The sequence below is a fragment of the Macrotis lagotis genome, chromosome 2 (genome assembly GCF_037893015.1).
Source record: "Macrotis lagotis isolate mMagLag1 chromosome 2, bilby.v1.9.chrom.fasta, whole genome shotgun sequence".
Classification (NCBI taxonomy): Eukaryota; Metazoa; Chordata; class Mammalia; order Peramelemorphia; family Peramelidae; genus Macrotis; species Macrotis lagotis.
In genome coordinates this window covers 201718804-201741644 of record NC_133659.1, presented here as the reverse complement: position 1 = coordinate 201741644, position 22841 = coordinate 201718804, and the positions used below count along the sequence as shown (strand labels likewise).

General features: G+C 46.7%; 2 protein-coding genes across 4 annotated transcripts in view; one reads left to right on the top strand and one right to left on the bottom strand.

The window, feature by feature from the left end:
* Window positions 1-5096: 5096 nt before the first annotated feature.
* Window positions 5097-8114, top strand: LIMD2 (LIM domain containing 2). Of its 3 annotated transcripts, none has more exons than XM_074224460.1 (5): window positions 5097-5211; window positions 6250-6325; window positions 6571-6615; window positions 6722-6861; window positions 7199-8114. In XM_074224460.1, the coding sequence occupies exons 2-5, from the start codon at window positions 6284-6286 to the stop codon at window positions 7356-7358; spliced, it is 387 nt and encodes a 128-aa protein (XP_074080561.1). In that variant the 5' UTR covers window positions 5097-5211; window positions 6250-6283; the 3' UTR covers window positions 7359-8114. The 3 variants fall into 3 exon arrangements, with proteins under 3 accessions (XP_074080561.1, XP_074080562.1, XP_074080563.1); XM_074224461.1 differs by having other exon boundaries at window positions 5097-5266; XM_074224462.1 differs by lacking the exon at window positions 5097-5211 and adding an exon at window positions 5423-5529.
* Window positions 8115-9423: 1309 nt separating this feature from the next.
* MAP3K3 (mitogen-activated protein kinase kinase kinase 3) overlaps window positions 9424-22841 on the bottom strand; it is a 72549-nt gene continuing 59131 nt past the window's right edge. The window contains exons 13-16 of the mRNA XM_074224443.1: window positions 22022-22153; window positions 14575-14704; window positions 14258-14435; window positions 9424-13366 (exon numbers count right to left, since the gene is read on the bottom strand). Coding sequence (XP_074080544.1) covers window positions 13138-13366; window positions 14258-14435; window positions 14575-14704; window positions 22022-22153 — 669 coding nt within the window. The 3' untranslated portion in view covers window positions 9424-13137. The remainder of the gene's footprint in view (window positions 13367-14257; window positions 14436-14574; window positions 14705-22021; window positions 22154-22841) is intronic.

The following is a 22841-nucleotide window of genomic DNA, read 5'->3' as shown; positions in this document are numbered from 1 at the left end:
GTTGTCATCCTAGGCACCACCCCACCACTGAATTTCTTTTTCTCTAGGCTAAATATTCTGAGCTTTTTTTCTTTTCATTTTTACATTTACAAAAATGCTTTTTTCCATGATCTCTAATTGATCTGCTCTGGATATGCCACATCTTGTCAATGTCCATATAAAATCTGATGACCAGAACTGCACATGTCGCTTCAGACACATGGAACATTGTAGGATGGGATTATCATCTGCATTGTTTTTTCTATTAACGTTGTTTAAGATTGCCTCCCAAGGGCCAGCTAGGTGGTGTAGTGGATAGAGCACTGGCCCTGGAGTCAGGAGTACCTGAGTTCAAATCCAGCCTCAGACACTTAATAATTACCTAGCTGTGTGGCCTTGGGCAAGCCACTTAACCCCATTTGCCTTGCAAAATCCTAAAAACAAAAAAACCCAACAAAGATTGCCTCCCAAGTCATACTTGTGACTCATTGATTTTTCAGGTCATTACAATTCCCAAATCTTTTTCACATGTGTTTTTGCCTAGGCATGCCTACTGTTTCCAGTATTTATACAGTTTACATATTGAAGTTCAGTACATTTATACTCTTAAATTTCCTCATTTTTTAAACATTATAGCCTTTTGGATTACAAATCTATTGTTAAACATATTAACCATCCTCCACAGATTAATAGCATCTTCCAAAAAATTCAGAATAAACATTAAAGAACAAATAAATCAAATAAAAAGACTAATTAATTAGATCATGATTGGGAGATAAATGACAGACAATAAAAACAAAAGCAGTACTGAGTGTTAAGAGTTTAGAATGGAGTGTCCCTTGGAAGTAAGAAATAATACTTTTTGCTGTTGTTAGGTCATTTCAATAATTGACCCCATTAGAAGTTTTCTTTGCAGAGACATTGGAGTGGTTTGCCATTAACTTCTCTAGCTCATTTTCTAGATGAGGAAACTGAGGAAAGCAGGGTGAAGTGACTTGCCTAGGGTCACACACCTAAAAAGCCTTTGAGGCCAGATTTGAACTCACAAAGAAGAGCCTTCCTGACAGCACTCTATCCACTGGGTCACCTAGCTGCTCAGTGAATATACAACTTCAACTCTACTGAGAAAGATCAGTTACATCACTTCTACAGGTACAGATGTAGAAACAGCTCCGTAGCCAGACTCAACTTAGCAAAGATACATTCAAGCCCTGCTGCTTCTACTTATTAGTCCTCTGACCTTGAATAAAAAGACTCGCTGGGCCACAGAACGTAGGAAAGAAAGTGAATGCTCTCTTCCATTGCAACATCTCTTCATCTTACAAAGCCTCAGACAGAGGTTAACTTGTTACCATCTCAGTATAAAGAACAATTTATCTCCTTAGGTCAGAATATACTCCCATCAGATACTCAGTTTCTAACTTCTGAACTAATGCTGCTATGGAAATTAGGCCTAGTTGGTAAAAAGGGCCCTCCCAGAGTTTGCTTTAAGATGCATATCAAATGTTCTTAGCAGATCTATGGTGTAATCTGGTGGAATTAAGTTTCTAAACATTGACATTTTATAACAAGGCTGGAAAGGTAGGTAGGGGATGAGGTTGGGAAGAACTTTCAAAAAGTTTTATATCTGATCCTAAAGATAATAAATAGTGATTGGAATTTATTGATCAAGGTCATACTTGTGTTTCTGGGTATTGTAATAATCCAAGTGAGAGGTAATCAAGGTCTGATGAAGTGGTGGCTGTGTGAGTAGAGAGGAGCCAGTTGAAAAAGGTAGTGATAGAAATGGCAAGACTGGGATGTGAAATGACAAGATTGGATGCTGGAATGAGAGGAACTAAGGTAACATCAAGGATGTAAACTTGGGAGACTGAGAAAACAGAAAGAGGGAATTCCAGAATCGAAATGGTTTTTGGAGAAGAGTTCTGTTTTAACTGTGAGACCCTTAAGATGCCTATGGAAATTCCATTTAAAACAATCAGCAAGTAGTTGAAGATGGGCAAATTGGGAGCTCAGGCTGGATATGCAATATAGAAGTTAATTAAATCTTTAGGTGTCAATGAAGTCGCCAAATGAAGGAGTGTGGAGAGAGAGGTCTTGGAGTAGGCATGTTATAGGTGATGAATCTGAAAAAGAGACAGGTCACACAAAAACCAAGAAAGAGTTGAATGAGGCAAAAACTCAGAGAAGAATGGACAGGAAGAATGAATGTTCAAAAGGGTTAAAACAGGTTAAGACCCAAGTTTTACAAGTCACAACTTTCTAAAAAATTATTTTATTTTCAGTTTATAGAACAAAACAAGCATTTGCATAACAGTACAAGAAAAAGGATGATTGCAAATGAAACTGAGAATCTACCATGTACAATTTGCTGTTCCCTCCAAATGTACAACAGAGTTAACATGTATATTTTTCACCTTTTTTCTTTCCCCTCCCTGAGATGGCTACCATTAGGCACAAATAGATATGTTTGTGTGTGTGTGTGTGTGTGTGTGTGCGTGCGTTTGTGTGTGTATATATATGTATATATGTAAAATTATTCTATATTATTATTCTTTATATGCACATAGTCTTCATATGCCCTTTATTTTTAATTTGTGTGTTTGTAAGTCAAAGATGACTTAGTCATTTAAAATCACTCTTAAAACAATATTACTATTATTGTATACAATATACTCTTGCTTCTACCCACTTTCCCTCTTCATTGTTTTGTGCCAAGTTTTTCCATATCTAAGATCATTGAGTTCATTTTTTTATAGCATAGTAGTATTGCAATACAACTTAATTTCATTTGAATGATGACATTTGGAAGTTAGATTTCAGAGTTGAAAAGAGAATGAATGAGAGGAAGGAAGTATAGGCTGTGTGTGTGTGTGTGTGTGTGTGTGTGTGTGTGTGTGTGTGTGTGTGTGTGGTGTGTGTCTTCCTTAGGAATTTTATAGGAAAGAGATGAAAGATATAGGATAATACCTTGAGAGTATGGTAGGGTCTAGTGAAGGTTTTGTTAAGGATGTGGATAGATTTGGCCATATTTATGGGTATTGGAATAAATCGGTAGTGAAGACTAAAGAGATGATGAAGAATGATTTAGGAGGTCAGCTACTAAAGACTGGAGGGTTTGGGATTAAGCCATGTGTTAGAGGGCTTAGTCTTGGTAGTGCTACTTTATTATCAGAGACTGGAGGCAAGGAGGACATTTTGTTGGGGGGTTGGTGCTGTATAGAAAGAGAAGTAGGATTTCACTGCTGTGGCATCCATTTTCTCAAGTGAAACATAAAGGGAGAGGGCTAAAACAAACATCATGGTGAGGGGAATAGATAATGAATTAGGAAGGAGTAATTGGGTCACTTTGCTGCAGTGAGGGTCTAGTTTAGGTTAGAGAATATCCATTTTTGGTGTATTCAGATGATTCCATTGCCTGATTTTCTCCCGCTCTGTTGAGCAGTAGTGGTGTGGGAAGTTGGAGAAGTTTTGAGTAGCGACCAGTTGCTAGAAATGGAATACAGTCAAGTTAGTTTCCACCAAGGATGTGAATACTTGCAGAAACGACCAAGAGAGGGGTGGCTAGGTGGCGTAGTGGATAAAACACCGGCCCTGGACTCAGGAGTACCTGGGTTCAAATCTGGTCTCAGACACTCAGCTGTGTGGCCTTGGGGCAAGCCACTTAACAAAAACCTAAAAAAAAAACGACAAAGAGAGGTCTTGTTGGAGTAAGAAATGATCATCAAACAGGTAAGGGAGATCAGGGAGCAGTTCAGCTTGCCACATTCTGAAGAATTCAGAATTGACACATTGATAGTGAGAAACTATAGGATCAAGATGGAGTCTAGCAGAGCTGGTAGCATGAATCCATTTTTTGATGAATGTCTCCCCCCCCCCCAATTTATATTTATTTTTAAATTTTTGAGTTCAAATTCTCTTTCCTCTAGTTCCTCCTCCATTCATTTAAAAGATGAACAATACGTCAATTATATATATGAAATCATGCAAATGTATGGCTAATCATGTATTAGCCATATTGGAAAAAAAGTGAAAAAATTATACTTTGATTTTCCCCAGTTCTCTCTCGAAGTGGATAGCATTTTTGGAATTGTCTTGGATCATCGTATTGATCAGAGTAGCTAAGTCTTTCATCCTTGATCGTCATTACAGTATTGCCATTACTGTATACAATGATATCCTGGTTCTGCTCACTTCACTCTGCATCAATTCATGTTGGTCTTCCCAGGTTTTTCTTAAAACACATTAGTAGTCCATCATATACCTTGTTCAGGCATTCCCCAATATCATCTCCATGTCCGATGCTTTGCCTCAATAAAAGGAGCTGCTTTATAAATTTTTTGGACCTATGGGTATTATTCCTTCTTTTTTGGGGGGGGGTACGGACCTGATTAATTGTAGTAATACTAGGTCAAAGAGTGAACTCTTCCCCCCCCACCCCTTTTATGCAAAAACAAGTTTCAACATTGGATTCCAAAACCTCGAGTTCCAAATCTCCCTTCCTTCCGCCCGCTCCCCCTTTTCTGGTGACTATCGCGGCTCACAAAATGCAAGGCGACCCTTGTCACCCGTGTAGCTCTCATCAGCTCGGCTTCAGAGGCATCGGTGTCGATTCTAACGACCTGTCTTGGCTCCAAAGAAAAGCTGAGACTGCACCTCCCTTCTCTGCAGAAGCGGGGGCTTGGGGGGAACGCTTCGTGCAGCGCCACTTTAGTCAGTATTTTGTTTGGTTTTGGTCTTTTCTTGACCTCCGTGTCACATTGAGGGATGGTTTCCGGAGGGGAGGGGGTAAAGGGTGAAGTAAAAGTTAGGAAGAATTAAAGGCCGAGCTGCCTGGCGGCTCCCCTGGCGGGGCTGGCCTGCTGCCCCCGGGGGGCGAAGGCAGAGACCCGAGCTGGAGGGGCAGCCTGGGGGGGTCGCAGGAGGCGCGGGGAGCCGCCTGGGACGGGGCGCCCGCAGGGAGGGGCCCGGGAGGGCCGGGGTCCGGCTGTCCTGGTCCCGCGCCCGAGCCGGGCCCCGAGAGCGCAGCGGGGGCGCCCGGGGAGCCCCAGGGAAGCCGAAAGAGGCCGCGGGAGTCTGGGGGGAGGGGTGTCCGGGTGCAGCCCCCCGGCACCTCGGGGCCCCGCCGGGGAGCCGGGCCCCTCCCCTGCCCGCGCGTGCCGGCCCGGGCTGCGGGCCGACGTGGAGCCCCGCAAGGCCGGGGGGGCCCCGGCTGAGACGGGGCAGTTGAAGGCGAGCGCGCGGGGTCGGGGGGCCTCGCCCCGAGGCTTTGGCGCCAACCTCCGGGGTCCGGGGGCAGACAAAGGCGGGGGTCCGGGCCGGGCGAGCGGCGAGCAGACAAAGCGGGGCGGGGAGTCGGGTCGGGGGGCCCGGGGGCGGCTCCGGGGCCGCGCGGAGCCAATGGGCGGCCGGGGGCCGGGCGGGGGGCGGGGGCGGCGCCGGGAGGCGGCGGGAGGCGGCGGCGCTCCGGCTCAGAGGCGTCGGCCGCCCCCTCCCGCCCCCAGCGGACCCGCTCGGCCCGGCCCTGCTGGCGGCCCGGCCCGGGCCTGGGTGAGCCCCCGGGCCGGGGGGAGGGCGTCCGGGGGGCTGGGCCCCAAGGGGCGCCCCAAGGGGCGGGGGAGGCCGCGGGATGGGGGGCTCCTGGTGGGACCCCGGGGTCGAGGGGGAGGGGCCCGGGGCGGGAGTCTGGGGTCCGGGCGGCAGAGGGGGCTGCGTGCGGGGCCCCTCGGGGCTGATGGGGGGACGCGGCTCGGGGGCCCGTCGGGGGGGCGGGGGGGGGAGCCGGGATTCTCCTCGGGGACGGGGTCCCCCCCCCCCGCTGAGCCCCGGGACTCGGCTGACCCCCCGCGGGCCCGGCCCCGGCCCAGGGAGGAGCCCCCGGGGTCCCGGCCGGGCCGGGGCTGAGAGGGCGCCCTGGCAGCGCCGCCCTTCGGGGTGCGCGACGTGGGGGGCCCCGAGGAAGGGGCCCCGGGCGCGGGGGGCCGGCCCCCCTCCTCCACGCAGCCCCCGCCCCCCGCGCTCCGCCGACCTGCCTCAGTCTCCCCTCCCCGCACCCCCCCCCCCGCTGCTGGGTGGGCTGAGGAGGCCGGCGAGGGTGGGGGGCGGAAGTGGTAGGACCCGAAGCAACAGGAAATGACTTGGGGAAAGTCCCAACCACAGCCCCCCACCCCCAGGCGCCGCTCTTGTAAACAAGCCCCCCCACCGGGCCACCGTGGGGGAGGGGAGCTGGGGCGGGGGCTGGGCGCCCTCTTGACTAACTTCCCCTTGCAGTGCTGAGGGCGCACTCCCCCTCCCTGCCTTCACCATGTTCCAGGATGCTGGAGCAGCCCAGGACACCCCCTCTCATGTAGGTAGCAGCATCACCCCCCCTCCGGGGGGAGGGGAGGGGAGGGGGCGGTTTGGAGGGGCCAGCCCCAGGGAGGGAGGGTTGAGGAGTTGGCATCTGCCCCTCGAAACAAAGTCGAGGTTCCAAACTGGGTGGATGGAGCTGGGGCAGGCAGAGGGGATGCTGCTGAGGACCTGAGACCGGGCCTGGGCCGGATGCCAGCGCCCCTGGGCTCAGCCATCTTCTGATTTCCCTTATGTCCCCAGGAAGCCAAAAGCAGCCCTGGCAGCAACACGGTGCAGCGCTCCAAGGTAAGGGCTGGGGGTGCCGGGTTTCCAGCCGGGGATAAGATGGGGGGTGGGAATTGGAGGCGATGTGGAGGGGCTACAACTGTGCCCACTTCCCCCCCCCCCACAGTCATTCAGCCTTCGGGCACAGGTGAAGGAGACTTGTGCGGCCTGTCAGAAAACGGTCTACCCCATGGAGCGGCTGGTGGCCGACAAGCTCATCTTCCACAACTCGTGCTTCTGCTGCAAGCACTGCCACACCAAGCTCAGGTGAGCCCCAGGCCCGGCTCTGGTGGGGGCAGCTGCAGGGAGACCCCCTCGCTGCCCAGCCTGGGAGGATGCTCCTCACTGCCCAGCCTGGGAGGACCCTCTCGCTGCCCAGCCTGGGGGGGCCCCCACTACCCAGCCTGGGAGGACCCCCTCGCTGCCCAGCCTGGGAGGATGCCCCTCGCTGCCCAGCCTGGGAGGACGCTCCTCACTGCCCAGCCTGGGAGGATGCTCCTCACTGCCCAGCCTGGGAGGACCCTCTCGCTGCCCAGCCTGGGAGGGCCCCCACTACCCAGCCTGGGAGGACCCTCCTCACTGGGCAGCCTGGGCTCTTTTGCAGTCTGGGCAGCTACGCAGCACTCCACGGAGAATTTTACTGCAAACCCCACTTCCAGCAGCTGTTTAAGAGTAAAGGCAACTACGATGAGGGCTTTGGACGCAAGCAGCACAAGGAGCTCTGGACCCATAAGGAGGTGGCCAATGGTACCAAAACAGCCTGAGGCCCCACAGAGGCCTTCTTCCTACCCCTGATCCCAGGGGCATTAGGGGTGGGGTGGGGAGGAGGAGCTTAGGAAAGATTGGATTGGGGGGAGGGGGGAGGACATACTTGGGGTTGCTCAGACTGGTCCAGCAAGGGCAGGGGCAGAGGGGGTTGGGGTACGGTGCTGTCTCTCTTTGTCCCAGGGGCACTTCATTCCCACTTGGGCCCTCCAGTTTGATTTCATACCCCCTTCCCTCAGGAGGCCTCAGAGAAGCAGGCCCAGGGAAGGATTTCCCCCCTAACTTGGTGCCTTCTCTCCAATTGGGAGTCAGCCTGCCCCACCACTTCCTCCAGGGTCCTGGGCTCCTCCCCACTGCCATCGAGGGCCCATGCCCCCTCTTCCCTCCCATCTACCTCTGTCCACACCCTGGTTCTGAGTTACATCTAAGACATCTGGGAGAAAAGAGAGGCCAAGGTGCCACCTGTGGGCTAGCAAAGCACAGTGCTGAAGTCTGGGTGGGGTGAGGTGGGGTGGGAGAAGACAAGAGACATGTCTCTAAAGGTACAGACCCTTGCTGTAAACCCAGGGAGAGCTTGGAAATATTACTTGCCACCCTGGAATCAGGGAAGAGGAACCAAAACAACCCTAACCAGGTTGTGAACTATAAAGACTGGTTGTGGGACCAAAATCGCCAGTTCCCTCTGCCCCCCTCCCCCTCATTGTGCCCATCTTGACTGTTGTGAATCCTATTTTAAACATGTACCCAAGAGTCTACCTTTGTGTCTGTGTGATTGGCCCTGAGGTGTGGGACACGAGAAGCTGACCAAGGGGTTGAGATTGGACTCAGAAAAGCTGGGAGAGGTCTCGGATAGATCCATGGTGCAGATGTAGCACACTCCCCTCTGCCTGGGCAAAATAGGGGGCTTTTCCTCCCAAGCATCTTCAAATTCAAAATGGATCCTTTAAACCAAAGGTTCTTAACTGTTACGGACCCCTTTGGCAGTCTTGGTTAAGCCTGTGGATCCCTTTCTTAAAATGATGTTTTTTAAATAATTGAAGGAAAGGGTAAATTCCAGTTAGATATTGGTGAAAATGAAAGAAGTGACTCTTCCCCATACCAAGTTCACATTCTTCCTGAAAGCTATGTTTGGAACCCTTTGGGGGTTGTGTGGACCCCCTGGTTAAAAAAGAAAATTTAAAATGGTTTCAGTTATTGAAGCTACTCTTGAAATCCTGTCGCCTTACCCTCCCCAAGGAATAATTCCTAGTGCCTCTCCTCTTGTTCCGTTCCTACTCCATGCTACATGCTTGCTATGAGATAGGTATGGGTGTGTTTTTGTGCCAGCACTCAAATGCCTCCTGCCACACTAGATAGAAGGGACTTGGACTGAAATGAAAAGATTGTCTCATTCCCACGCCCCCAACTTCCAATCAAATTACGACCAGAGTCTTGACTCTTATGTCCCCCTCAGAAGGGAAAGATGAGCAAACACATTGTACCTTCAGAGGCCCACTAGTTGAACTACTTAAACAGGAACCCCATCTCTCTACACAGCATCTCTGATAGGAACACCCCTCTACCCCCTCAAGATGACCTAACCTACTTCTGGACAGCTTGAATTCGAGTGAATTAAACCGAAGCCTACCTTATAGGAGAGACGAGGACAAAAGGCAAAACTATCCCTTGCCCTCAAGTAGCCTATCTAGAAAGACTTCCATATGGAAGGCAGTGATCCCATCCTCAAGACTATTCTGGGCAGTCACCACCTCCAGGGCTTTGAGCCTCTCAGCTGCAATACATGTCGATGTCTTCCTGAAAGTGTGCCCGTACTACTCCAGATGCATCCTCATGGGGTCAGCAGAATCCAGGGATTTGAACTTGATCTTCGTATTCTGGACACAAGACCTCCATACCAGTACCCTTTGCTTCATTCCCCCCCCACACTTTTCTGTACTGTAAGAATAAGGCTACACCCCCCCCCCCCCCAGCAAAAGCCAAGTGGAGCTTTTCTTTCCAGTCTGATCCTAGTCTGATCTGTGAAGTTCTTTACTCCTCTTCCCAGCAGTTCGATACCATGTGGTTCCTCAACGAGGGGTTCAAGGCAGGAAGTAGAGGGACAGCTTAGGTTACAACATAAGTAAATAAGGAAGGGGGGAGGATGAAGGTGGGGGGGAGGCCAGCTGGACTCCCAGGGGGAACAGAGGCAGGAAGTCTGGGGTTTTTCCTGTCTCGGACCCTGTTGCCCAAACTCTTGATTGTAGAGAAGCTTAGCTTGAGGAACTCTTGGTCACCACGGTATAGGGGTTCAGAAGGAAGGGAGGGGGAGACCAGGAAGAGAGGGATGTCATTTTTATACAATTGGCTTCTTAGCCCTGGAACAGGAAAGGCTCCAAACCAACCCTGAAAGCAAAGGACCACCAGGCAGTATGTAGGAGATGCCAAGTGTGAGGGAAGGACCTTCTACTGAAATACATAGAGATTGAATGCCCCTGTACTGAATCATGATAAATGGTGACTTGGGGAACACCAGAGATCCCTGGGAAATGGAGGAAGTCATCTTTGGATTGAAGTAACCATCATACTGCATACCCACTACATATTAATGACGTTTTCACCAGCTGGCCAGAGCTTCCCACACTGCTCAGAAAGAAAATGGTGAGAATTAGCCTAGGAAAGAAATGGACCCCAAAGATCAGATTGGTCTCTCCTCTTGATAAGAAAGCCCCTCTCCACCCAAGTAGATGCTATTGCCAGGAGAGCGGTAGTTCCATAATACAAACTATTCAATTTCTTAATTGTGAAATGTGATTAGAGGGGAGATGGAATGACTCCCCTCCCCCCACACGCCAGTTGTGTAATTTTTTTCCAGATGCACCCCAGCTCCTGCCCATGTTGTGTGACCTTTGCACTTTACCACATCTGGCAGAGGGAAGGGTGCAGAAACACAGGAACATCCGATAACAGCTAGTGGTGACAAATACATCACCAATCACCACCATTACAAGCAGCATCCCTATTCCCCTTGGTTAAGGGGTCGTAATGAGGTCCCTACCCATAAAGCAGAGGAGCAGGAGTCAGCTTGTATAAATGATCTTTTTATTATAAGTAACGCGCTACACTGGCCTGGCTTTGCACTGCAAGCCCTCAGTCGGGATATAGTCAAAATAAACTATGGCTGCAAGTTCTTCTGCACAATCCACATTCAGACACTTGGCTGCTCCTCTAATGTGTGCACAAGAGGGTGACCAAGAACCAGCCTCAGTCCTGGGCATCTGCTGGCAGCCCAGAGCAGGAAGGCTTGATTGAATGATAAGAGAATGGTGGCACCCTGCAATGAAGCTGCCCAGCCCTTTGGCAGAGCCCACAGTGGCCAGGGCTAAGGGGCAGAGGGCACCTGATACTCCAAGGGCTCAGGAAAGTCCTATGCCCCCACAGTTTTTCATCTGGATAATTTAATAAAAAATAATAAATTAAGCAATAGCTCAATCCTGAGGCTGTTGGGCTAGCATATCCACAGTTTTTGGCACAAAAATCAAGTGTTGTGTTGGGGGGTCTTTTGGGGGGGGATAGGAAGGAGAGTTTCAGGGTTTAAATCTTTTTTTTTTAAGATTTCTGTCAGGTAGTTACTGTGGGGTTGGTATGTAACCCCAGAGAGAGTCTGAACCTGGAATATGCAGAATCGTCTCACCAATGCCAGTGCCTGAGTTCTGTTTCCTCCCAAGGAGTGTTTGGATAAAGGGTTGGGAAGGGTTTTCTTTTTGGAAGGGGAGGGAGGGATTCACTGCAGAAAATTTACCTCAAGTGAGAGGCTCTTTATGGAGTGAAGGCTGAGAGGGAAAAGCCAAGCTACCTCTAAGTAGCTTTGGTCAGGATGAAGATCCCAGGCCATGCCATGGCTGAGGACAGAGCCAAGGTGGGTGGGTGGGGGGCATGATACATTTTCCTAGCCCCAGATTAGTCAGGACAGCAGTCCCAGGGGGCAGAAAGGGAAGGAAACAGAGAGAGAGGCCCAGGCCCCATAGGCACCATTTGGCACAAGCCACCAACAAATTTCTCTGCAAAACCAGCTGCTTTCATTTTCTCTTCTCTCCCTTGAGGCAACAGTCACCTGTAACAGTCTAAATTCGCTATATATAAAAACCATCAAATATGATCTGAGATATAAATTAACAAGTACAAGGCCTCACATTACATGATGTGAAAAGGCTAAAAAGAGCGATAGAAACTACATTCATAAAAGTGCATCGTCAACATACAACGAAGGCTTTGGATTGTTACGGTGCCTGTGGGAGACAGGCATGGCGGGCACAGAGCCACCTCCTGCTAGCATCCCGTCTGTCTCTGGAGATAAGCCCCTGTCACCTGCTATATTTTCCCTTTCCATTCAATGACAAATTCTAAGGAACACTGGTGTCAAGGAGGGGCTTAAGCATTAGGCACATTTTGGGGGGAAGAAGGGTCGAGGCCCAGGCTGAGGTATTTACAGCCACTTTAAGCTGCTCAGAGATGTTTCTCCTCCCATTCATTCCTGCTCTTGTTCCTTGAGGCCAGGGAAGAAGCACGAGGGTCAAGGGTCACTTCAAAGAAATGGGTAGGGTGTGGGGTTGGTGCCAATGGTTCTGGGCCCAGATGGCAAGCAGCACCTGATCCTACCATATGCTAGGCCGAGATGGCGCTAGCCCAGCAGGGCCACTATCCATTTTTATCCTGCAACTAAATTCTTAGATTTGTTGAATAGTTCCCCTCGGGGATCTCAGAAAGCAAGTTGCCATGACCCTACTGAGTTAGCCCTGGCCCCTAAGCAGGAAAGGAAATGTGTTGAGTTGTTCCTCTTCTCTGAGAAGGGGTGGAGGCTGGCAGCACAAAACTAGTTCCTGCCTGTTTCCGACCTCGACTGAATCCCTGCTCCACGGCAACCCTGGGTGAAGGTGGGAAGAGGCAGGAGTGGGCACCAATTCAGAAATATGGTGTAACTCTTGAGAGAGAACCCCACCCCACCTTGTGAAACAGAAGCAATTGCATTGACAAAACCTGTGCCATCTCTCCTACACATCCCTCCTCCTCCCCCACAGCAGCTCCTTCTCTTGAATTCTGTGGGGAGGAGGCAGAAAGGTGCGCGTTGCAGGGCAGGGCAGTCGTCCCCTCTCCCTGATAAGGCAGCAGAGCATTTCGTCCATCTTTGGTAAAGAGGTGGAATTGGCAAACCTGGTACAGAGCCCTCCTGGGGGCAGGGGCAGCACCAGCCTCCACCACCCACTGGCTAGAGGAACAGTGGACTTTCCCCCAGGGTCTTGGCACTGCTCTTTGCTGGAGCCCAAGAGGCCAGGGGAATGTCCTCTGGTGTCTCCAGACACTGGGAGAGGAAACAAAATAACACTCTGAATAAAAATAACACTATTCACATCCTTCCAAGCCAGCGTGTCCTCAGCACTGATGGGAACTCTGGAGCCAAACACAGGACAAGTGAATGAAGCTCAGAGGGAAGGTGGAGTAGAAGAGACCCAAGGAGCTCCCAAGACCAGAGCATTCTAGATCTTCCATCCACTCTGAGCACAGGGAAACCTGTATCCCCCCAGTCTGACAGGCATGCGAAGCTCCCCACTCCTGGGGGCCCGGACACCCTCTTCTGGCTCTGCAGCTACCCAGGAAGAAGGGAGTAACAGAAGGACAGAAGGCAGGATGGACTGCAGCTCTGGGGCATAGAGACTTGGAAGGGAGAAGCAGCAACCTCACCAAGTCCCTCTTGCGACCCCTCCCCCAGGAGCCAAGGTCCAACATCAGTGTGGATGCAAGAGTTCAGTACACGAGCTGTGCAAAGTGGTGTGTGAGTAGTTCCTCAGCCGAAGGTCTCTGGCGGGCCTCTACAAAGATTCGCCGCAGAAAGTCCCGGCCGTGCTCAGAGATATGTGAAGGGAGCTGGGGGTTGGTGGGTTGGGTGGCAATTTTGAAAATGGCGGCCATCGCTTCATACTCTGCCCATGGAGGCTTCTCAGTCAGCATCTCTACCACAGTGCAGCCCAAGCTCCTGGGGGAAAGAATGCATCGTGTCAGCCTTCGGCTATCCCTAACCCTCTCCAGAAGCAAGGAGAGATGCCATCACATTTCTCAGGACGTAAGGCAGCAGGTCTGGGGCAGCCAAGCCCAGGAAAAGAGGCAGGGCAGCCCCAAGGGTCCTGGGGGAGGGGGAGCTAATCTGAGGGCTCTGGGAGCAGGAAGCAGAGCTCCTGGAAGAGAGACTGCCTCAACCCAAGCACCATTTATGTTCCCTGCAGTTGATCATAGGGAAAAAATGGAGAAAGGATGTCAAATCATTGAGTTTCAAAAGAGAAGTTAGAGAAAACTTTCCAGTTGAAAAATAACTTCATACATTTGGCTTGTCTCTTCAGAGAATAAACATTAACTCCAAGCAAAGCAAATGGAAACCACCTGGGAAAACTCAGGGATAGGAGCTAGGAGCCTATTATTGTTTAGACTGATCTAGCTCATCAGAGCAGACCCTATTTCTTTAAGAAACTCAGCTGAGCATCAGGCATGTTTTCCATGGCCTGGGTTCTTCACAATAACAAAGAGTTTGCTTTTTGAGGGGAAGAAACATATAAGCCATTTGGCCCGAGGCCTGCTGTCCTGGCTTGAGCCCAGCCTCCTCCTCAGGAGTCTCTCATCGCTACGGTCCTATGGGAGCCAGGAAGATGCACAAGAAGCTGCCTGACCCAAGAGAACGGGGTCGAGGATGATGAGGTCATTAGCTGCCGTGACCTCTCTGAGGGCAGGAGTTTGTGGGCAAAGGATGACCTGGTGCCCTCCTGTTCTCTCAGAGACCAGACCTCAGGGACAGTAGATGGTCAGCCTCACCTCAGCCCAACCTGATACTCCGGGGGACTATGTGAAACTGAAAGAACCCATCCCTGCAACCTACCACACGTCCGCTTTCCTTCCATAGCCTTCTCCACTTATCACCTCTGGGCTCATCCAGTAGGGCGTGCCTGTGACTGAGCGAATCCCTGTCCCTGACATGCAGATGGTCTGCAGTCGTTTGCTGGCTCCAAAATCCCCGAGCTTCACATTCCCAGCAGAATCACGTAGGATGTTGGCTCCTGGGATACAAGAGGGCAGTCACTGCAGGTCTAGGGCTGAAGGGCCCTTCTCCTTCATCCAAAGCTATTTTTCTCCCCCCCAGGATTCCCTATTATATAGGAAGGGAGAGTCTAGGTGTGCAATGTCATACTCTCTCACCTTTGATGTCTCGATGCACAATCATGTTGCTATGCAGGTAGGAGACACCTTCCAGGATTTGCCGGGTGTATTTACGGGTCACACTCTCGGTTAGAGCACCATATGCCTTCAATTGGTCTTTCACTGAGCCCTGCCAGCCACCAAACAGAAGATCAGACAAAATAGAGTCAGGACATCAATTCCTTCCTGGACCTCCAGTTATGAAGAAGGGGAGTCTGGGATGAAGACAAACCTGCCATGGTCCAGCCAATAGGCAAAGACACTCATCCTTATGGAAAAACACCCCTGGGATGGGAGAAGAGGGGAGGGAAAATTGTGTAATTTTCCCTATTTCTTACACACAAGGGCGATGACCATTTATCTCTGGGAGCTTAAGGATGGCTAACTGAGGTCAGCCCCAAACTTGACCCCCATTGCTACTTCTGAGGCACCAAAACTAACCAATTATTTTGGTTTCAAAGTATAGAACCCAAAGGCCATACTGTCTTAGTTGACATACCAACACATACCACACACACACACACACACACATATTACATACTGGGATTTCATCCAGTCTAGTCACCTCTACCAGGATACCAAGTCACCCCTCAAGACCAAAGAACCTTTTTCCTCCCCACTCCAAAGTTAATCACTAAGCTTAGAGACTGGCCTTGGCTATAGATTTGGGCAGTGAGTAAATCAACTAAATCTTAACTCTGTCTAGTGAGGCTCCACATTGAAATCTACAATTTGGGATGCAGTCATCCCAAAAAAGACACTGGGAGGTCTGGCCAACACAGACGTTTTACTATCTGCCCTTCTGCTGCTACACTCATATACCTCATTTTCTACCTTCTAATAAGAGAATAATCAAATCTGCATTAACATAGCTATTGGGAAGGGCTGGACAAATAAAGCCCCATGATTCCACTCAGAACCCCAGATTCAGAGAAGTAAACTGCTTAAGCCAAAGTGCTCTTACCTGGCCACCACACTCCTCTTCCATCCTACTCACAGATCCAACTATTCCTCCTAGGTCCCTATTCCAATTTATTCCCCTTTTCCACTATGCCATCTGGAACCCTTTCCCTACTGTTAACAAATGAAATGACCCATTTGACTTATGATGGAAAATATCCACATTTCAAGAAAGAACTATTGAATCTGAATATAGACCAAGGCATACTACCTTCAATTTTTAAAATTTGCCTTATGCTTTATTTTTTTCCCTCTCATGGTTTTTCTCCCCCTTTTGTTCTAAATCTTCTTTCACAATATGACTAATATGCAAATGTGTTTAACAAAGTTGTAAATGTATAACCTATATCAGATTCCTCACTGTCAAGGAGAGGGAAATCAAAATTGTACAAAAAAAATGTTGGAAACTATCTTTGCATGTAGCTGGGAAAATAAATAAATTTATTAAAAACAGTAACAACAAAAATGACCTTTTGCATTAGACCAATTGCTCTAACCATCCTTTCATCTCCTTGGTACATAAATCTGATTGATTCCAAAAACTGACTAGTTAACTTCTCCACTATTTAGTTTCTAATGCCCTCCTCTCTACTATGAACTTCCAACTTCTTTCTTTTTTTTTCCTTTAGTTTTTGCAAGGCAATGGGGTTAAGTGGCTTGCCCAAGGCCACACAACTAGGTAATAATTAAGTGTCTGAGGCCTGATTTGAACTCAGGTACTCCTGACTCCAGGGCCAGCTCTCTATACACTGCACCACCTAGCCGCCCCTCCCAACTTCTTTCAAAACTAATTTCAACACCCTATATACCAGGATAAGTTCAAAATGGTACCAAGATTTAGACAAAAAGGATGATATCATAAATCAATTAGGAGAACAAGGAATAGTTTCTCTGTCACACTGGAAGGAGTTTTTGACTAACCAAAAGACAAAGAACATTATCTACTCTGTATTTCACTTCCACTCTCAGATCTTCCTCATAACCACCTTTTACAGAGTAACCTCACCTCCTTTGAGATTTACTCCATCTGGATATATCTTCCTGTGTTCATGCTGGTAGCTATTAGTTACTGATCCCTTTCTTAAGGAATTCAGCACACTGCTCACAAACTCTTTCCACAACATCCTCTTCCTTTGTTCTTGGACAGGATGATTTGTTTAGTTGACATGATGGCTGCCCCCCTCCCCCCCAGCCCAATTAGGCTTGCATCTCAGTTCACCAATCTCCTCAGCTATGATGTTCCTTTAAAAAGTCCTTACCTAATACAAACATCCTCTATATCTATCACTCTATACCCTTCTTCCCCCACTTGGTAAACCTCCCTGAGAAAGTCATCTCCACTGCCTCTACTTTTTCCCCCAAATCAGTTCTTTAATTCTTTGCCATGTGGCTTCTGTTTTATCACTTAACTGAAAATATAATCTCTGAAGTTACCAATGATCTTTTAATTGCCACATCCATTATGACTTTTCATTCCAAACTTTCTTGTATCCTCTGCAGCCTCTGACAATGTTGGTCACCTTGTTCTCCTAGATACTATCTCATCTCTAGGTTTTCATAATACTTCTCTCTCCTGGCTCTCTTCGACACATCTGACAACTTCTCAGTCTCCTTTATTGAATTTTTTTTTTAGTATTTTTTTTCCCAAGGCAATGAGGTTAAGTGGCTTGCCCAAGGCCACACAGCTAGGTGTGGCTAAGTGCCTTTACTGGATCTTTATCCGTGTCATGCTTCTTCCTCTGTCCTGGATCCTCTTCTCTCTTCCTTCTATTTTATTTCGCTTAGTGACCTTAGGTATTATCTCTATGCACATGAGCAGATGATTCCAAGATCTATACATCTAGCCCTAACTTCTCTACTGAATTCTAGTCCTATAACACCAACTACATTTTGGACACCTCCAACTGGACTGTCCATAGGCACTTCAAACTCAACATATTCCAGAGAAATTATCTTTCTGTCTAAAACCTCTCGATTCTTACTTTCCTTTTACTGTTGAGGGAATACTACCATTCTTTGGTCACCCAGGCTTACAACCTCTGATATTATACTTGACTTTTTACTTCTATTCAATCTATTATTTAATCTTGTCATTTCTTCCTTCACAACAATTTTTGTATGTCTCCTCTCTATTCACACAACTACTACCCTAGTTCAGGCCTTTTATTACCTCTATTTGCACTATTTCAATTAGTCTCCTGCCTCAAGTCTCTCCCCACTCCAATTCATCCTCAACTTAGCTACCAATAGTTTTGCTAAAACACAGGTCTGACACATCACTTTCTTTACACATACTCTGCCCTCCACACCTCCCCTCAATTACTGATTTCCCATGGCTCCCTACTACCTCTAAGATCAAGTATAAACATGTCCACTTGACACCTAAAGCTCTTCACAACCTGGTCACCTCCTACTTTTCCAGCCTTTTTACACTTTGCTCCTATCCATATACTCTGGTCAAAATGGTCTACCTGCTGCTCCTTACTTAAGGCTCTATCTTTCATACCTCCATGCATTTGAACATTTGATGTGTTCATCAGGAATGCCCTCCTCTCTACTATGGACTCCTAGCTTCCTTCAAAACTCAATTAAATACCCCATACTAGGATAAATTTGAAATAGGTACAAGATTTAGACAAAAAGGGTGATATCATAAGTCATTTAGGAGAACAAGGAATAGTTTCTCTGTCAGATCTATAGAGAGGAAAGGAGTTTATGACTAAATAAGAGATACAGTGATACCACTACTAGGTCTGTATCCTGAAGAGACCATGAAAAAGGGAAAAGGACCTATATGTACAAAAATGTTTATAGCAGCTCTTTTTGTAATGGCAAAGATTTGGAAAATGAGGGGATGTCCATCATTTGGGGAATGGCTGAACTAATTAAGATCTAAGAATGTGATGGAGTTCTGTAAGAAATCATGAGTGACCAAGACTTCAGAAAAGACTGGAAAGACATGCATGAACTGATGCTGAGTGAAGTGGGAAGAACCAGGGGACATTAATAGTAACACTGTAAGATGATCAACTACAATGGACTCAGTTCCTTCAAGCAGTTAAATGATCAAGGACAATTCTAAATGACTAGAAAATGCTATCCACATTCAGAGAAAGAACAATGGAGTCTGAATGTAGACCAAAGCATACCATGTTCACTTTTTAAAACTTATTTTATCTTTTTTCTTCCTTTCTCATGGTTATCTTTAGTTCTGATTCTTCTTTCACAATATGACTGATATAGAAATATGTTAAAAAATGATACTACATGTATAACCTGAAGCAGTTGCTTCCTACCACAGGGAGGGGGGAAGGGAGTAGAAAATGTGCAACTCAAAAGTTTACACAAAGATGAATGCTGAAAACCTATCTTTCCATGTAATTGGGGGAAAAATAAAATAACAAACATAAAAAAAAGACTCAATTCAAATCCTACTTTCTCCATAAGAAAAGTCTTTCCCATTCCTCTCTGCATCTAGTCCCTCTCCTTTGAGATTACCTTCCATTTACACTGTATATATCTTATATATACCTAGTTATTTTCATGTTGTCCCCTATTAGAATGTGAGCTCTTTGAGAGCAAGGATAATACTTTTTGCTATTTTTTTATATCCTCTTGGCTTAGTTCAGTGCCTGGTTCATAGCAAGTACTCAATAAATGATTACTGACCAATGGATTGACCTGCACATTCTCTGCTCCATTTCAGTCACATCCCATTGATCTCAAGATCACTCTTGTTCCATTTCCATAAATTACAACTCTGAAACACCTCTTTGGACTTAGAACCTCTGGTCTTTGCAGAATTGACCTTCCGTTTTACGTCTCCTCACCCTATGCTTTGAGGTAAGTTATGATTTCAGTCATTCCACCTCTCCCTGATTTCCCTTGCCATTAGTCTTGCTTTGGCCTTCTCTTTTGACCAGTTTACTTGACGCTGTCTCTCAACCCTTGAAACCCTTTCCCCTATGTTGTACTTCCAACCCCACCCTTTCCCCACTCTAATCCTGGATTACTCCTATCATCCACTTTCTATACTCTCATGTACACAAGCTGGAAGAAGTCACACTCATGCTATTTGGGATCACTACTTCATATTATTCAGTCTCAAAATTACTGCATGTTAATTCTTTTATTATTCATTGATCAATTTTATTGCACAAGCCCTATTCCAAACCTTCTTTTATCAAACTATTTATACTATTCCTTCCCCTCTACCATTACTTTTGTGAGAGGACCTCATCTTCATACAAAAAAATTTGAGGCCACATATAATGAACTCTTTATCTTCCTCAATTCCCCACTCAACTTTCTAATCACCTTAACATCACTGCTCATTTTTTCCTCCATTATGCTCTTAAATGAGATAATTTATTAAAAAAAACTGAACACAGTGCCTAGCTTATATTAGGTGCTTAATAAATGTCTATTTCCTTCCCTTGTCCTAGTCTCAGAATTTTTTCTTTGTCAGTGCCAACTCCTTTACTTGTATCTTTGATTTTATGCCTTTTCATCTCTCCAGCAGTTACCCCCTTGGTTCATCATCCTCTCTACTATTAAACCTCTCCATACAAACTTCTAGGAAAAGCTTTCTACACAATTTCCACTTTCTCACTTTTCTTTCTTGGATAAGCTGGCTTAAATCATCACCGACCAACTGTAACTGCTTTCTCCAAGGTCACAAATGATTTCTTTATGGCTAAATCCTATGGCCTTTCCTTAGATCGCCTTCTTTGTAAATTTTGATATGGCTGAACTAAACTCAATTAACAACAAAATTCAGATTTCTGATGAATTCTTTTCTGTCTTTTCTGTAGGATCATCTTCCATATCCTGCCCCCTAATTTTAGCTGTATCCCACAGTTCTCTCTGGGGTCCTTTCTTCAATTTCCTTCCTCTTTCTTGGCAACCATATTAGTTCTCACTAATTTAAACTGTTATCACTATGTAGGTGACTCCATATCCAGCCTTTAACTCTTTCTTGAACTTCAGTCTCTTATCTCCAATTGCCATCTGGACAACTTAACTTAGATGTCCCACAAATGTTTCAAAGCAACAAGATTAAAATAGACTTCATTATGTGCATTTCCTGTAAAATCATAACTTATAATTTCTACCTATCAGACAACTACTATTTTACCACTCATATAGCTTCAGAACCTACAAATCATCTGCGACTCTTTACTCTTACTTTTGTTCAATCAATTGCCAAGATTTCAAAGAAATCTCAGATTATGAAGAATTGTAAGGGATTTCAGCAACTATTCAGTCCAGCCCACCTAGGAAAGAATATTGACTACTCGTGCCTGACAGTGGTTATTCAGCTGCTGCTTGAAGAACTTCAATCAGAAGAGACCCCCAACTTCTGAGGCAACCCACTTCACTTCTGCAGTCTTCCCTGGCCTCAAGTTGAAGTTCACATCTTTGCAACCTCAACTCACTCTTTCTAGTTCTGATTTCTGGAGTAAAACAGAAAAGATTAGTTCTTCCTCTATTCAAATATCTTAAGATGGCCAAGTCTTTTCTTATACAGACTGACTATACTCAGTTCCTTTAATGACTTCTTTCTGATACCACCTTAATATTTTTTTTGTGTCCATATCCTATGCTCTACTCTCACAAATACCACCCTTGCTCAAGTCCTCATCATGTGTGGGCTATTCTACTGCAATGGTCTCCTGAACAGTCTCCCTATATTTAGTTCATCTCTTCTTCATCATCCACAAAGTTGCCATACTGATACTTCCAAAATCCAAGTCTGACTGCTCATTGCCTGGCTGAAGAAGTAATGCCTCTAGGATAAAATAAAAATTCCTTTGGCATTTAAAATTCTTCCTGACCTGGATCTCACCTGTTTATTTCCAGGTTGATTTCCCATTATTCCCCCTTCATGTACTGTACAGCATGGACAGACTACCCTAGTCATTATTACCCTTATATAAAATTCTATCTCCTGCCTCCACACCTTTGCATGAGCTATTCCCTATCACAAGAATGTTCTTCTCCCTCACCTCTACCTCCACCTCTTGGAGCCCTTACTTCCTTCAAAACTCTCAGCTTGAGGCAGCTAGGTGGCGCAGTGGATAGAACACCGGCCCTGGTTTTAGGAATACCCGAGTTCAAATCTGGCCTCAGATGCTTAACCTAGCTGTGTGGCTTTGGGCAAGCCACTTAACTCCACTGCCTTGAAAAAAAATATAAAACTCTCAGCTTAAGTGGCACCTGTTATAAGAGGCTTTTTCCTGATCCTCCCAGTTGCTAATGCCCCCATGAAATCACTGAATCTATCTTGTATATATCTTGTATTTACTTATCTGAGAAGAGGCAGTCTCACTTCTGTTTTTGTATGTCCATTGCAGGTACTAAATAAATGAGTGTTGATTTAATCTGCTTCCTTGTCCCCTACCAACCTCATGGCCGACATCTTCTTTCCCACTTTACATTATGGCCCCTTTCTCATCCCTGTTAAGCTGTGCTCCACCTAGCATACCCCTGGCATGTACTCCATGAAGATGGTCAGGGTCTTCTCAGAGCGATCACGGAGACAGCCGTAGTACTGCACGATGCGATCATGCTGCAAGTTCTTCAACAGCTGGATTTCACACTCCAGGGCACTTACCTCCTGGGGGATGAGAGAAAGAAGTCCCGTTATCTCCACTCATCCTGTTTAGAATCCCAGACATTACCATATGCCAATCAGAGTGGGAAGTCTTTCTTGTAAGACTTCCCTGCCTATTGCCCTGCCAATTGAACTCCATACCCACCCAAGGTTCTAATTACATACTTTTTTTTCTTTGTTTTTTGGGGGAAGGGAAAAGTAGCTTAAGTCACTTGCCTGGAGTCACACAGCTAGGAAGTGTCAAGTATCTGAGCTTGGATTTGAACTCAGATCTACTCATCTCCAGGGCCAGTGCCTATCCTCTATACCACCTAGCTGCCCCTCTAATTACATACTTTAAACCACATTTTTAGAAAAAGTGAAAAACCTTATCTCTGGTCTGGGACCAAACTTAGTGTGGCTCTCTACTGGGGTAGAATAGGAACTAACCGTGATGTGGACTCCCTGCCTAGAATGATATGCTTCTAGTTCCCCTGGATTTTCTTCCCATCTTTCCTTCCTTTAATTAATGCATTATCTAGTGGGAATCGAATTACATCTATTCTCTTCTTAGATCTCAGTATCTCCAAAATGTCTCCAAAATTTTTTTTAAATGAATTTTTCTCCTCCAAAATGCCTGTTACCTTTATCTACCCTCTATTCTTGCTAATGACAAATGGGAATTTCTTAAGGGAGAAAAAGATGGAGAGAA

Coding starts and splice junctions, on each gene's coding strand:
- LIMD2 (XM_074224460.1), top strand. CDS start 6,284: ATGTTCCAGGATGCTGGAGCAGCCCAGGACACCCCCTCTCAT. Junction 6,616..6,721: donor ACACGGTGCAGCGCTCCAAG/GTAAGGGCTGGG, acceptor CCCCCCCCACAG/TCATTCAGCCTTCGGGCACA. Junction 6,862..7,198: donor CACTGCCACACCAAGCTCAG/GTGAGCCCCAGG, acceptor GCTCTTTTGCAG/TCTGGGCAGCTACGCAGCAC.